Consider the following 13934-nt stretch of genomic DNA (forward strand, 5'->3'; position numbering starts at 1 on the left):
TCCTACTCCTGTGATTACCTGATCCTCCCTAATGTGTTGCACCCATGTCCAATTGTCTCCCCTCCCATGTGTATTTAAACCCAGTGCTCCTGTCCCTCTATGCCTGATCAACTGTTCTCTTTGCCAGAATTCCAGCATTATTCTTCACTTGTATGCCGTCGTGTTACGACCTGCTTAGCTGATTTTAGATACCTCTGCCTGATTATTTGGACTGTCTTTTGTGTTCCGAACCCTGCCTATCCAGTAAAGCCTTTTTGTACTCTCCGTGTATAATGACTCAACTAGAACTTGTTATACAACAGCGCCAACTAGAGGTATTAGAATGTTAGAGCAAAACAACCCATATTTGTCTTTGTCCACAGTGTTGTAGTGGTGACTCAATTGATAGCCTTCATGGTTGATTTTGTTTCCAGGCACACTAAACACAAAACAATTAACAGTTTTTCATCTTGCCTGGAAGACACAGTTGTCTAGGTGCAGTTTACTTTCATGGCCGCTCATCATGTCTCTCTTCGTGGTGTGTTGCTGTGGTGGAGGCCCAGCAAAACAGACAACTGTGCTGACATTTGAACTTGCCACAGACCATTTGAGTTTGAGGTGCGCCCTCTATGTGTGGGCAGTGCAATTTCAATTAGAACTCAGATGTTTTCATACAGTATGTGCTTGCTTAAAACACCTGTCACACCAAAAATGTATTGATATTTGGGAATTACCTTGCGATGCCCATGTCTCTCTTAACTAGACACAGACTAATTTTATTATCCATAAAAATGGCCATGGTATGACTTGTAAGTTACATTAGGGCAGAGTATTTTACTGATACTATATTTGCATGCCAGTGAAGGACTGTATATGAAGTGTTTACAAAATGTAAGTCATGTTTTTCTTTCTCTTTGAGGTCACTTTGGGTCAGGCGTGGCTTCCTACTTTATCTTCCTGCGCTGGTTGTTTGGGATCAACATTGTCCTCACCATCATGACTGGAGCCTTCATTGTTCTACCAGAGGTCAGCATGTCTCAGACGCTGGATACTTTCTGAACAATTGTGCATTATTCTGCCCTTTGTATATTGATTATTTTCTGTCAAGGGCATCACTCTATTTCCTTCTAGTTCTATTCACAACCAGTGTGGAAGGTATAGGGCCGTCTATTTGCAATTAATAACATAAAACCTTTTTACCCCTGTATTAAAATCGGTTTTGGGTGAACAGACTGTTATCTGATAGAGCTTGACGACATGAGACTACAGGTATATATACAACAGAGACTAGGACAGATTATGATACCACCTACAGGGTTGGTCAGGCATGAATCGTGACCACATTGAAAACAAGCTTAAATGCAATTTACATTGCCTATTCACATACAACAACTATGTGGGTGGACAGACATAATCATGGCTAGTCAGTTAGGAGCCACGAGGACTCAGGTCTCTGATCACTCCTCAACCTCTGCTTCAAAAGCAAAACAAACAAAACAACCACAATAAAAAAAAACTGTGACACAGCTTCACACATATCTGTATTTTCTTATAGTACCTGTCATCTGAATTTCCAGCAGTAAATTCAAGTCTGATTTAGACGTCCTGAGTGGGAGGAAGCTGAGTGCAGGAAACATAGGCAGATACTTCATCTAATATTATCTGTGTATGTTCAACCAGTTACTTAATTCATCCTTCACCCAAACAAAATGAATCTAAAAAAACTGATATTGGTTTACAGATTAATTTTCTCTATTAGATTGATGAGAGAAGAAAGGTAGACAAATAAAGATACATATTTCAAAGCGAGATGGTAAATGGTCTGTATTGTATATATATATATATATATATATATGTATGCAAGAGCTACAACACCAAGAATGCAAAAGCCACACAATGGAAACACAACCACAACGTAATGAAGAACTTTCAGGCCTATTACTTTAGAGTGATATGTAACACTTGTTGCATTGTATATTTAATCATATTCTTTGTTGACTTTACTTCTTGAAATGTTTTGATCATATAATCATAGGTGCTGATCAGAGCGTCCATATTTCTTCATGTTTGGGTGGAGCAGTTAAAGTACAAACTCTAGACAAGAACAAAAGACAGAGGTAGATGCTGTTTGATTTATTTTGTCTCTGACACCAGCAATTTTCAACAGGCAACCCTCCTGCATTTGGGACTAACGGTCCACTGTCTCCTTTTTTACATCCAACCTTTATCTCACCTCTGCTGAGAGTGAGAAATATCATCCAACATCAAACCTCATGATAATGTGTCAAGCTTGTGTCATGTGGCTGATTGTGTGACCACGGAGGAAATGGAGGGTCAGTACACCAAAGCTATTTCTCCTTATAACTTCTGACAAGGGGGTTCTGTTTTCATCTGAGCTTGTTTGTTAGTTAGCAGGATCGAGCAAAAACTGTTGGACAGATACCACAAAACTTGGTGGAAGGATGCGGTAGGGTTCAGTAGAATCCAGTACTTTTTGGTGGGGATCCAGGATTTTCTTTTCACTTTCTTTAACATTGCGAGGTAGGGCATTTCAACCTTTGCATTTATTTCTCAGAGGAATTATGTGTAAACTCTGTTGAAACAATTCAGACATATTTAGGGGCTTGGTACCAACGAGAATGATTACCAACAATATGAAGCTGAGAAATGTAATGTAGCTTTAGCTCTGAGGCTTATTTTAATATAAGGGCACTGTTGGGCTGTGGCCGAGGTGCACTTCTTGTTTCCTACACCTCCTGCATACACGTCCTTTGTAGTCAAATACTAGAAGCTGTTTAATTGTGTTGCAGCACCCAGGGCCTTATTCAATTACTTTCAGGATGACTATGTGTATTTATAATCACTAAAAACCGTCAAACATTGTTGAATATGTATTCCTTGCATTGCACACAATGCAGCACAAGTGGTGCAAGGATGTCACACCTTGTTAAAGCCCTATGAGACAAATTATGATTTGTGAATATGGACTATACAAATAAAATTTGATTGATTGATTGGTTAGCACTTCTCACAGTGAGAAGGTTTGAAACGAAATCAAGGCCTTCCTGTATTACTTTGTGTGTCTCCCTGTGCCTGCGTGGGTTTTCTCTGGGTGCATGATCACAGATTAATCTGAGACTCTAAATTGCTCATAGACATGAGAGTTAATGGTTGGTTATCTCTGTATATTAGACCTGTGACTGATCTTTCTAGATCATATATAAAATATTCTATTTATAATATTGAGTTTGATTATTCACACCAACACATGAGTGATTTCCTTCCACACTGCAGTTCCTCTCATTCCAGGCTGTCAAATAGAAATACTGCAGCTGAACTTGTTCTATCATTTTTTTGTTTTTTAGGTATGTGAAGTTCGTATCACACACCATCATGTTGTACATTTCAGGGGAAACTGCTTTGAACTGTGAACATAGAGGAGTGTAATATTTAAATGACCATATTTATCAGTGCCCACTCATTCTTATGCTGTGATTAGTGAAATATGAACACGTGATGCAGGGTTTCTATGTGTGTTTGATAAATAAAGGCAATTGTTTTTCTCTCCTAATACATAAAAGATTTTTAATGTATTCATCATTAATATTTTTGTGTGTGAACTAGCTGCTGGCTGGAGCACCATTTGGAACCACAAGGAGTAAAACTATCCCCAAGGAGCATCTGGCTTCAGCCCAGGACTTGGACACCATCTGGTCTCTTGGGGCAAGCCTCTCTCTCCTTTTATTATTCTGTCAATAACATATTACACACAGACACAATGAGCCATTATTCAAACATTACGTTATTGCCTCCTGGCTCTTACTCTGGGGGCCTATTTACCCTCCTCTCTTTTCACAGTTAGAATAGTAAAGATTAGTGATTATCATTATCCAATCATTATAAACTCCCTACATAGACAATTCATTGAAGGCCAATAATGAATCAAACTCTGGGCGTGGGTCACTTCCATGTCATGTCATCATGTACTGTACCTCCTCGTGTTTGTTGTGAACCTGTCTTGTATCTGTTTGATCTCCACAGGGCTACCTGCAGTACTCAGTGTTATTCTATGGTTACTATGGCAGGGTGAGGAAAATTGGCGGTGCTGGGTACCGTTTGCCCCTCGCCTACTTCCTGGTTGGGATGGCTGTCTTTGCCTACAGTTTCATCATTCTCTTAAGAAAGTAATCACCCTGCTCTTTCCAACTTACTCTGATGTGGTAATGATTAGATGATAAAATAAGCACTTTTTATTTTCTTGGGATCATCAATGTCCACAAGTTCCTTGGAAATCAAGCCATTCTCGTGTTCTGAAGTGTTAGACTGGTCAACTGACTGGATACCTGCCTACATCACTATCCTAAACCTATCTCCTGAATACTAATTTGCAGAATGGCCAAGAACTCTCGTCTGAGTTTGGCCAGTGCCTCAGATGAGAACTTTACGTTTTGCTGGAGGGTTTTCTGTGCCTGGGATTATTTGATTGGAAACCCAGAGGCTGCAGAGAGCAAGGGAGCCGCCATTGTCAACAACATCAGGGTCAGAAACGCACAATGACACACAAACTACATATTCATTGAAATGGACATATTTAGGTACTACTACGTATAGATTTAATCACCCTTCAAGCAGGGACATCTATTTGCCGCTCGCTTCAGAATACTTGAGATTATACATTGTGACTGTTTGTCCTGACAATATCAAATGTTTTCCTGCACAGGAGGCCATTGTCGAGGAGCAAGAAAAGAAGAAGGACACAAGTTTGTAGGTGTATTTATTTTATTTGTGTTGTTTGTTTTTGCATGTTGTTGCACTTGCTCTGCCTTGACTGGAATGACAGAAGACATTTAAATAAGTGCCTTGTTTAATTAATAATTAAATTTAAAATAAAACTATGCAGTAAAAATTACAAATGCATTAATTAATCTATAAATAAACAAATAAAATCACTGATAATTCATATTTAATTTGTCAGTAAGAGCATTAAGATATCAAATGGTTAATTGTTTTATACGTTAGCCTATAAACAAATACAAGAATTTGCAAACAAATGTATTAATAATTGATTTTGATAAAATAAATTGTAAACTAATTAAAATATGACTATATATAAATATAAATATATATCACTATATGTAACACTTGTGGTCCACCACAGGTCAGTCAGCTTGAGTGAAGGAGATGAATGTTTGAAAGTAGAACATGTGCAGCTCTGATGTTTGGTGTCAAAGCTCTGTCCTCATCACCACCCACATGGAGGAAACATGGATCTTAGCACAGCAGGGAGTAGGAGTCAAACTATCTGCCCCCATGGCTAAGGTGGGGTAGAGGTGGGGCTTTTGAAAGGCGACTTGAACAGTAACACTGGCAACAGAAGCAGCAAATGAGATTCTTGCAGCTGTCTTTTTATTATCTATTATAGATACCTGGAAACGTCCAGGTTTTTCGAGGATGAAATGTGTGCTCTCAATCCGATCATTGTGTTTCTGTGTGTTTTAAGGGCAGTTCTGATTAGTCTGCGCATCTTAGCCAACATCCTGGTACTGCTGTCTCTGGCTGGCAGCATCTACATCATCTACTTTGTAGTGGACCGTTCTCAGAAGCTGGAGCAGGAGAAGCCAGAGCTGACGCTGTGGGAGAAGAATGAGGTAGCAGAGCAGAGCGGACATCATCATCCTCAGCATCATTAGGTTGATTTGATTATCCAGCATATAATACACTTCCAAGAAATCAATGACAGTGGAGAAGCTTCCATCTGTCAGTGTCATCTTTACATTTACTTCAGAAAGCCTACTCTTCTTTCAACCTGCTGTTCTACATACATACACACACATACATACATACATACACACAAACATGCATGCATACATACACACACATATATACATGCATGCATACATAGATACATACACACATACATACATAGATAAATACACACATGCATACATACATACATACATACATACATACATACATACACACAAATACATATAAACACACATACACACATACATACATACATACATACACACACATACATATAAACACACACATGCATACACACATACACACACACACACACACACACATACATATAAACACACATACATATAAACACATACATACATACATACATACATAGTTATTTTCTGTGTAATCTTGCTTACAAACAAACATAAACCAAACAACAACAGACGGGTGAAAACATGAGCTCTTTGGTGGAGGTAGAAAATAAAAACTTTTCAAACTTTGGTAATAAAGGAGTTACAGAGAGAAATGTCTGTCATGTGATTTTTTTCCTAGTGGAAATCTCCTCTAAATGAAGGGTTCTGGACTAACTCCTCCATGTAAGTGACTTTCATGTCATCCCTCTGTTCAGGTGAGTGTGGTGGTATCTCTCATCACCATGATCGCTCCGTCCGCCTTTGAGCTTGTGGCTCAGCTGGAGATGTACCACCCACGAACCTCGCTGCGATTCCAGCTGGCCAGGTACTCCAACAACCAAACACACATTAGTCAACACACTATATCATATATCACTTACTGAACATTGATCATATCTTTATGTGTTTACAGGGTGCTGGTTTTATACCTGGGCAATCTCTACAGCCTAATTATTGCCCTCCTTGATAAAGTCAACAGTATGAGCTCTGCTGTGAGTATAGTAGATGTACATTATTCATAATTCTGGCAATCACCTTTTCACTTTTGCTAAAACCCGCTCCCCTCATGAGATGGGGCAACTATACATCACATGTTGTCTCAATGTTGTAATAATCCCACCTGTTAGCTGTCCCAAATTGAAATTACACTGCTGTCAGGTGGTTTTACACCAGGCAGCAGTGAAGTCATGTGAAGTGACTTTTAAGGAACTTAAAGGTTCAGTGTGTAGAATTTAGTGACATCTAGGGGTGAAGTTTCATGTTGCAGCTGAATACTCCTCTTCTCACCCTCCCCTTCCAAACATGAAAGATAACCCGTGGTGAACTTCAGTTGTCATGAAAACTCCAAAGGTTTTAGTTTGTCTAGTTTTGGACCACAGAGAGGACCCCCCCTCCATATAAATATAAAGTTTTTACCATTCTATGGTAAGGAAAAGAACAATTCATACAATTCAGTGTTAGTATTTAGTAATACTTTAGTAATTAGTATTAACTCCGCTGCGGAGATCACGTGATCATATGTCCAGCACCTCGACATCGTCATCAGCTCTTGTCGCCACAATCTCTTGGCGTCTTCATCTGTGTCTTCTATGTGTATGACACTGCTTTTTCAATGGGAGATTTTGTTTTCGTTTTGCTTTTTCCATTTCTGTGTCTGACGCGTGTTAGATGCATCATCACCCAATAAATGTCTGAATCTGAACTGAATTTGGATTACGCAGTTGATGGTGCTGTCTGTTTTTCTGTTCGCTGTGGTCTGTCAGTAAATGTCACCAGAGTACGGGCTCCTTCTTTAAACTACAAACATCCAAGGTGATTTCACCCATACCGAGGCTACAGTCTAATCTATGAGGGTATCAGCACCCTTTATATATGACAAAAACCATGTTGGACTGTATGATTTCATTTGTTAATACTGTAGATTATGATTTATACTTAGTGAGAGATGAGAAGAGGAATAATCTTTGTGTGCAAAGCTGTTGTCGTTGTTAGCTTAGCATAAAGACAGAAAGCTAGTCTGGCTCTGTCTGCATACACCCAGTACACATCCTAACACCTTATCCCAAGCTCTGCATGGAACGCACACATGCAGGTCTGATATGCGTAATCAACAGATTTGTCTATGTTACTCATTTTGCGTCTCACATGACAGACTGCACATGGTACCATGTTTGTTATCCAGGTTCCAGTGAGCACAGGTAATTGGTCTGACTCCAGTTCTTTCCTGGCCACCATCTCTCAGCCTGAGGTAGACAGCCTCTCCACCCTTGTGTCTGAGATCTCTGTGGCTGAACATCGCAACAGCACCATAGCAACCATCGCCACAGTGCTGGAAGTCACCAACATCAGCCGGAGCATCTCCGGGACTGTCCCCAACCAGACAGCGCTGTTTGAGAGGAACACCCGCTCTCAGCAGGAACAGTGCTGGGAGACCTACGTTGGACAGGTTCTGTCTTCTGATCATTACACACTATGTTTCAGGCGTGGAGTACATCTCACTCTTCATCAACAGAAAGTAGGTCCAGGGAAAACTGTTGAAAAAGTGAAACGAATTCTAATGTGTATCAGAGTAAGGAACTTATCTGAAGGTGACTTTATTTGCAAAGGGTTTAAAAGCGTCACTGTGCTTTTGCCCATGCTGCCTTTAAAATGAAGATGTTTGCTGTACACAGGCAGATTTCTCACACTGTCTTTTGTTATCTGAATGTTTTCTCTTGTCAAAATGCTGTTTCAGTGAATTGAGTAGAATTAGATACACTGAGTAAAAGCACAAAATATAGATGTTAACAATTAATATACGAACCAAAACATCTGGCTTATGAAATGTCTTTAATTAAGCAAGTTTGAAGTGCAACTCAAATTTGACATGCTCGATGAGTAACTGTGGATTAGGGCTGATTCACTGAGCTAAAGATCCCCAGCTAAAATGTAGACATGAGGCTTAATCAGTCTGAAAATGATGAAGCCCACAACCAAACAGAAGCTTCTAGGGCTGAGTGGTGAATAACGAGATGCACAGCACGCTGTATGTTTGCATATGTATATGATGTGACGTGGGTTTGTCTGTGGTGTGTCACCAGGAGATGCTGAAGCTGTCCATCATTGACATGATCTTCACTGTGGCCAGTATTCTGCTCATTGACTTCATCAGAGGTTTGGTGGTTCGCTACCTGAGTGACTGCTGCTGCTGGGATTTAGAGAGCAAGTTTGTAAGTTGTGCAGTTTGGTGTTTTCAATTTCTCGCATCAATCACTATGTCTTTTTGTGCAGAATAAGAAAACAAAGGAATGTGTTATTATGGGTGTGTTAGAGGTGCTGGTAGGCAGGTTAACTGATACTTTGATTCAAATCTTTTTAAGAAGCTAAGGTCGATATAACAATTTCAAATAAGGTTGTTTCAACTCTGTGTTTAAATTCTGCTTGGGTACAGAACAAAATATGTTTGCTTTGGTTAGTTCATATGCTCCTAACTAGCAGTCTTCCATTTTGTTCTTATACTGCGAGTTGGTTCTTTTTGTTCTTTGACATTTTTCTATCCGTACCACCAATACTGAGGAGACAGTAAATATTTTGACGTGAACGTGTTTAAATATCTGATGAAATAAACCACATAAACAACACCACAGTCATGCTTTTTTCTGTCTTTCCTCAGCCTGAATATGGAGAATTCAAAATAGCTGAGAATGTCTTGCATCTGATTTACAACCAAGGAATGATCTGGTAGGTCTGAAAAACGAGGACATCTTTCCAGACAGTGCTACTTTATCAGCACTGCCCTGTCACAGTGTGTGTAATAGAGGATCTCATTCAGCGTTAATAGTATGGCCTCTGCTGATATGTCTCCCTGACCCTATTTGGAGGACTGTGGCCCTCTATGATCTCTCCATTACACCTCTGTGTCCGGATCGACTGTATTTCCTCAGCTCATTTCAGAGACGTCGTCTTGCAACAATGAACACAATGAAATGAAACAATGAGCCACTGGATATAATGGGTTTTATATGGGCTGAGACCCCAGTGAGTGTGTGTGTGTGTGTGTGTGTGTGTGTGTGTGTGTGTGTGTGTGTGTGTGTGTGTGTGTGTGTGTGTGTGTGTGTTTGTACTATTGTCATTTCTTACCCCCAGGATGGGAGCGTTTTTCTCTCCCTGTCTTCCTGCCTTCAACGTGTTGAAGCTGATTGGTCTGATGTATCTGAGGAGCTGGGCCGTCCTCACCTGTAATGTTCCACATCAGCAGGTGTTCCGGGCCTCCAGGTCACACACACACACACACACACACATTTTTGTGTTTTAGGGTTGTATTTAATTATATTTGAAATGATTTCATTTTTTATCTGTTTCTGGTCACACCAAAAATTACACTTTTAACTTTCTCTAATTTACTGATGTCATCAGGTTCAGGCTCTTTTATATTATAATATAATATGTCTAAATATAATATTATCCTTATTGCTGAGCATTTTACCTAAACTGCAGGCTAATTGTTTGACAAGGATCAGCACTGCAGATTAATGAAGCATCCGTATAAAAGGTAATATGAGTCTAAACTTGACTGACTAACAGCAGAGTTTTTGAGGAGATACATGTGGCACAATGATAAAGTCACAATGAACAGTATTAAGGGCAAATTCCAGGGTCTAGCAAAGTATCTATACAATAATATCTAATAATGTGAATCATTAATGGAATTAAATCCAAGTTTCTTTAAGAATGAAATATTTTTAGTGTTATGAGAAACAACACAGCTGCCTGTATAATAAGCCTCTTTAAGCAGCCTTATATTTCGTATATGGAAATCTTTGTTGTAACACTATCGATTTATGCTCATTAAAAATCATTTAGACTTTTTTCTCAAATGATTAAATCAGAAGAGCTGCAGTCTGCTGAATAAAAAGCTTGGTAATGTTTGAATTTCAGCCAATTATTTTCACGCTCAACATGATCTATATGGTGTATGACAAAACTTTACTTAGTTAGATGCTAAAGAGAGGAGTGCGTATCAGTTTCATGCTCTTGGAGACGTCCCGATATAATTTCAATATGCAATGTGTTTTAAAGTTGTCAGGTTAGTTTTGTCTGATCTAATACTGGAGTGACATTGACATAGGAACCAGTGGACAATGACACATATAATATATATGAATATATGTCTAGGGTTAATGACTTGAAAGAAATCAAAAACAGGCATAATCAGCATATACACATGGACAGATGAGGGCTGTGTGGAATTCTATAGTTGTCTAACACACAATCTCAGAACAAAAAGACAGGTCATTTTATGTCCATACGTTCTCTTGCGTCACACACTCCACCCTCATCACTGAGCTCCCCATGCTTTGATGAAGCTGAATCAGCACCATTACACATAAATGCACCGACCGCGGTTTTTCTAGCTATTTCTTGTTTCCATTTCCCTGCTCCGCTGCGATAGGGACAAATCAGTGTGTTGTCCTATGGTACATTATATGCATACGTACACACTGATACACAGGCCTGCAGTGCTCAGCCCACTCTGATTTATGTAACAAGGCTGTCAGTGGCTCTTTCCGTCCTTATCAGTCACTCCCAGATGTGGTGGAAAATCCAAGCAGCCACACACACACACACACACACACTCATGCAGCTGAGAGCACATTTAATATACGCCATTAAATGCAGTTCTCCTGGAGAAGACAGAGATTGATACTGACGCATTGCTATAATAATAATTACAGAGTGCTGAGACACTTAAATGTGTTTAACACTGACAGTATTTCTGTTGTGGTGATTTTTCTTTATTAATGAAGTAGTCTAGGGTTAGTGGACCAAAATGAGAAATGCAGGAACTAAAACAGGATACTTGACATTACGTTCTGGCTAAAGCAATATAATGTTTTAGACAGTGTAGAAATGTGGAAACGAGGAAGTAATAAGTATAATAATAAGTATTGGAGAGGCAATGTACTCTGTAAACACTGTACATACACCTAGTCAGTGCTAATATTTTTATATTGTTACAATGGAATTGCTTCAATTGCTTCATTTTCTTACTTAATAGTGACATCATGATGACGTAATTCCCACCAAATAATTTCCATCTTTGATCTAAATAAGCTTCGGGTTGTGTCTAGAGTCCTATAGGATGCAGAGATACCTGGGAAAATGCATTTTTTAACTATGTATGGTGGCACTTATAGAGTATTTTATGAACACTATAAGTTGCAGATTGTCTCTCAATTATTTAGGATAATATCTTGGAATATATGTGTTGCAGACCATATGACATGAAAGTTAATTTCATCACACACACACACACACACAGTATAATAACAGGATAATAAAACATATGTATACGCATATATACATATATAGATATGTACATATATGTATATAATAAATAACACATACATATATATATAATAGATAACACCTACAGTTGCCTATATCTGTATTCAATCTATATCTATTGTATGTCTAAACATGCCACTGTGATGCTTCAGCTTCAACTTCAACAGTATGAATACCATCTGTAATTATGCACATTTGATTCCAGGTTCTCGTAGGTTCAGACATGTTTAACCTTACATCACTATGGTATGGAGGTCAGTAGAAACTCAAGATTGGAAAAAGGAAATTGCACAGAAGGAGGACACAGATAGACAGGCTGAAAATGTTCACTTATTTCACTGGAGTGATGATAGAGGCTCACATGCAGGTGCAAACAGGTACAGGGACAAAAGAGGAGGGTGGCAAGAAAACAAACACATGTTCAACATAATGACTTGGGGAAAACATAGTGTAAGCTGATTATAATGAGATGAGAAACAGATGAGGTGGATGCAGGAGTGAGGACTTGGTGAGAGACAGGTGTGGAGGTGGGACTCAGGACTGAGACAGGGAGGAGAGTATGAGGACATCTGGTGGACAAATAGAGAGCGACAATAAACAGGGCCGCAGGAACTATAATGACAACTAGTGAAAAGGAGTGAGCACACACAGTTTGAGTAGAGTGAACCATTTTACCATATAAACTTGAATTTCAGCAGAGAAGAACTCTAGAACAAAGGTTTGAAAACAACAGGAATAATACAACTGTTAAAAATGTTGTTTTTGCTTGAACTTTTTTCAGATCAAACAACTTCTACCTGGCCATGCTGCTTTTCATGCTGTTTCTGTGCATGCTGCCCACCATCTTTGCCATAGTCAGATACAGACCATCCCAGCATTGTGGCCCATTCAGGTAAACACATTTATTTACTGGGATGAGAATAAAACATGGAAACTTGGACAAAAACAGCCAAACAAAACAACCAATTCAGCATAGTTTAGCATAAAGACTGTTAACATGGCACCAAAGCTTGAATCACTTTTGCACTGAATCAAATGTCAGGATATCTCAAAAGCTTTTGGGTTGTAACATGCTTTTATGAAAAAAAACACTTAAAATGAACTTTTCTTTTCTTTTAACATGTGCCAGTCTTGGCCAAAAGGCACATTTTCAAATGTTTCTCCTCTTTTTCTCATAGTGAATGTATGCCAAACATTTGAATATAATATAATCATTTGTATATATTTGGTCTGTGTGTTCACTTGCATCCTGTCTTTGCAGTTTACAAACAGACACTCATTGTCTATGTCACACACATGATTCTGTAACGAAACAGTTGTTACATATACACATCAATGTACTGTGTTTGCAAAGTTGAACAGATTACAAATTGTGGGTTGTTGGAGTTTTGTTTGTGTTGTGTTTATTCCACATGTAAATATAGAAAGGTCTTCCGTTTTTGTTGCAGTGGTCAAGAGAAGATTTATGACATCATCTCTGAGACAGTGGCCAGTGACTTCCCCCTGTGGTTCAGTAAAGTGATGAGTTACATAACCAGCCCTGTTGTCGTGCTGCCAGCACTGCTGCTGCTCTTGTGAGACTGTACACACACACACACACACACACACACACACACACACACACGATTTTAATAATCACACGGTTCAAAAGCATTGCACTCTGTCTCTTAATTAATTAATGACAATAAAACTAATCGGAGTGCCATCTCCCATTCCCTTTAAAAGCCGAGTGAGTTTGCATCCATATGGACAAATATTGAATAAATTAGATATTATACGAGGGAGGATTTGCCAGGTAGTAAGAGAAAAACAAATCATTTGTGTCTGTACACGCATTTTGCACCTGACCTTGTGGAATTTGATAATGCACCTTAAAATAATTGTAAAATACTGCACTACTCACTTCAGACCAGGTTTTTGTGGTCAAAGGCTTCTGCTGCCTCAGGATAGCCACACCTCACTTGA

General features: G+C 39.0%; 1 protein-coding gene across 3 annotated transcripts in view; it reads left to right on the top strand.

Moving 5' to 3' along the window:
* LOC109624887 (transmembrane channel-like protein 3) overlaps nucleotides 1-13934 on the top strand; it is a 48952-nt gene that overhangs the window by 31930 nt on the left and 3088 nt on the right. For all 3 annotated transcript variants that reach the window (XM_069525942.1, XM_020079808.2, XM_069525896.1), the window contains exons 5-18: nucleotides 899-1005; nucleotides 3604-3702; nucleotides 4021-4163; nucleotides 4371-4518; nucleotides 4700-4743; nucleotides 5480-5627; nucleotides 6359-6468; nucleotides 6556-6634; nucleotides 7825-8088; nucleotides 8723-8851; nucleotides 9295-9362; nucleotides 9768-9896; nucleotides 12751-12861; nucleotides 13418-13543. In XM_069525942.1, the coding sequence (XP_069382043.1) occupies nucleotides 899-1005; nucleotides 3604-3702; nucleotides 4021-4163; nucleotides 4371-4518; nucleotides 4700-4743; nucleotides 5480-5627; nucleotides 6359-6468; nucleotides 6556-6634; nucleotides 7825-8088; nucleotides 8723-8851; nucleotides 9295-9362; nucleotides 9768-9896; nucleotides 12751-12861; nucleotides 13418-13543 (1705 nt within the window). The remainder of the gene's footprint in view (nucleotides 1-898; nucleotides 1006-3603; nucleotides 3703-4020; nucleotides 4164-4370; nucleotides 4519-4699; nucleotides 4744-5479; nucleotides 5628-6358; nucleotides 6469-6555; nucleotides 6635-7824; nucleotides 8089-8722; nucleotides 8852-9294; nucleotides 9363-9767; nucleotides 9897-12750; nucleotides 12862-13417; nucleotides 13544-13934) is intronic.

Source organism: Paralichthys olivaceus, chromosome 1 (assembly GCF_024713975.1).
Source record: "Paralichthys olivaceus isolate ysfri-2021 chromosome 1, ASM2471397v2, whole genome shotgun sequence".
Classification (NCBI taxonomy): domain Eukaryota; kingdom Metazoa; phylum Chordata; class Actinopteri; order Pleuronectiformes; family Paralichthyidae; genus Paralichthys; species Paralichthys olivaceus.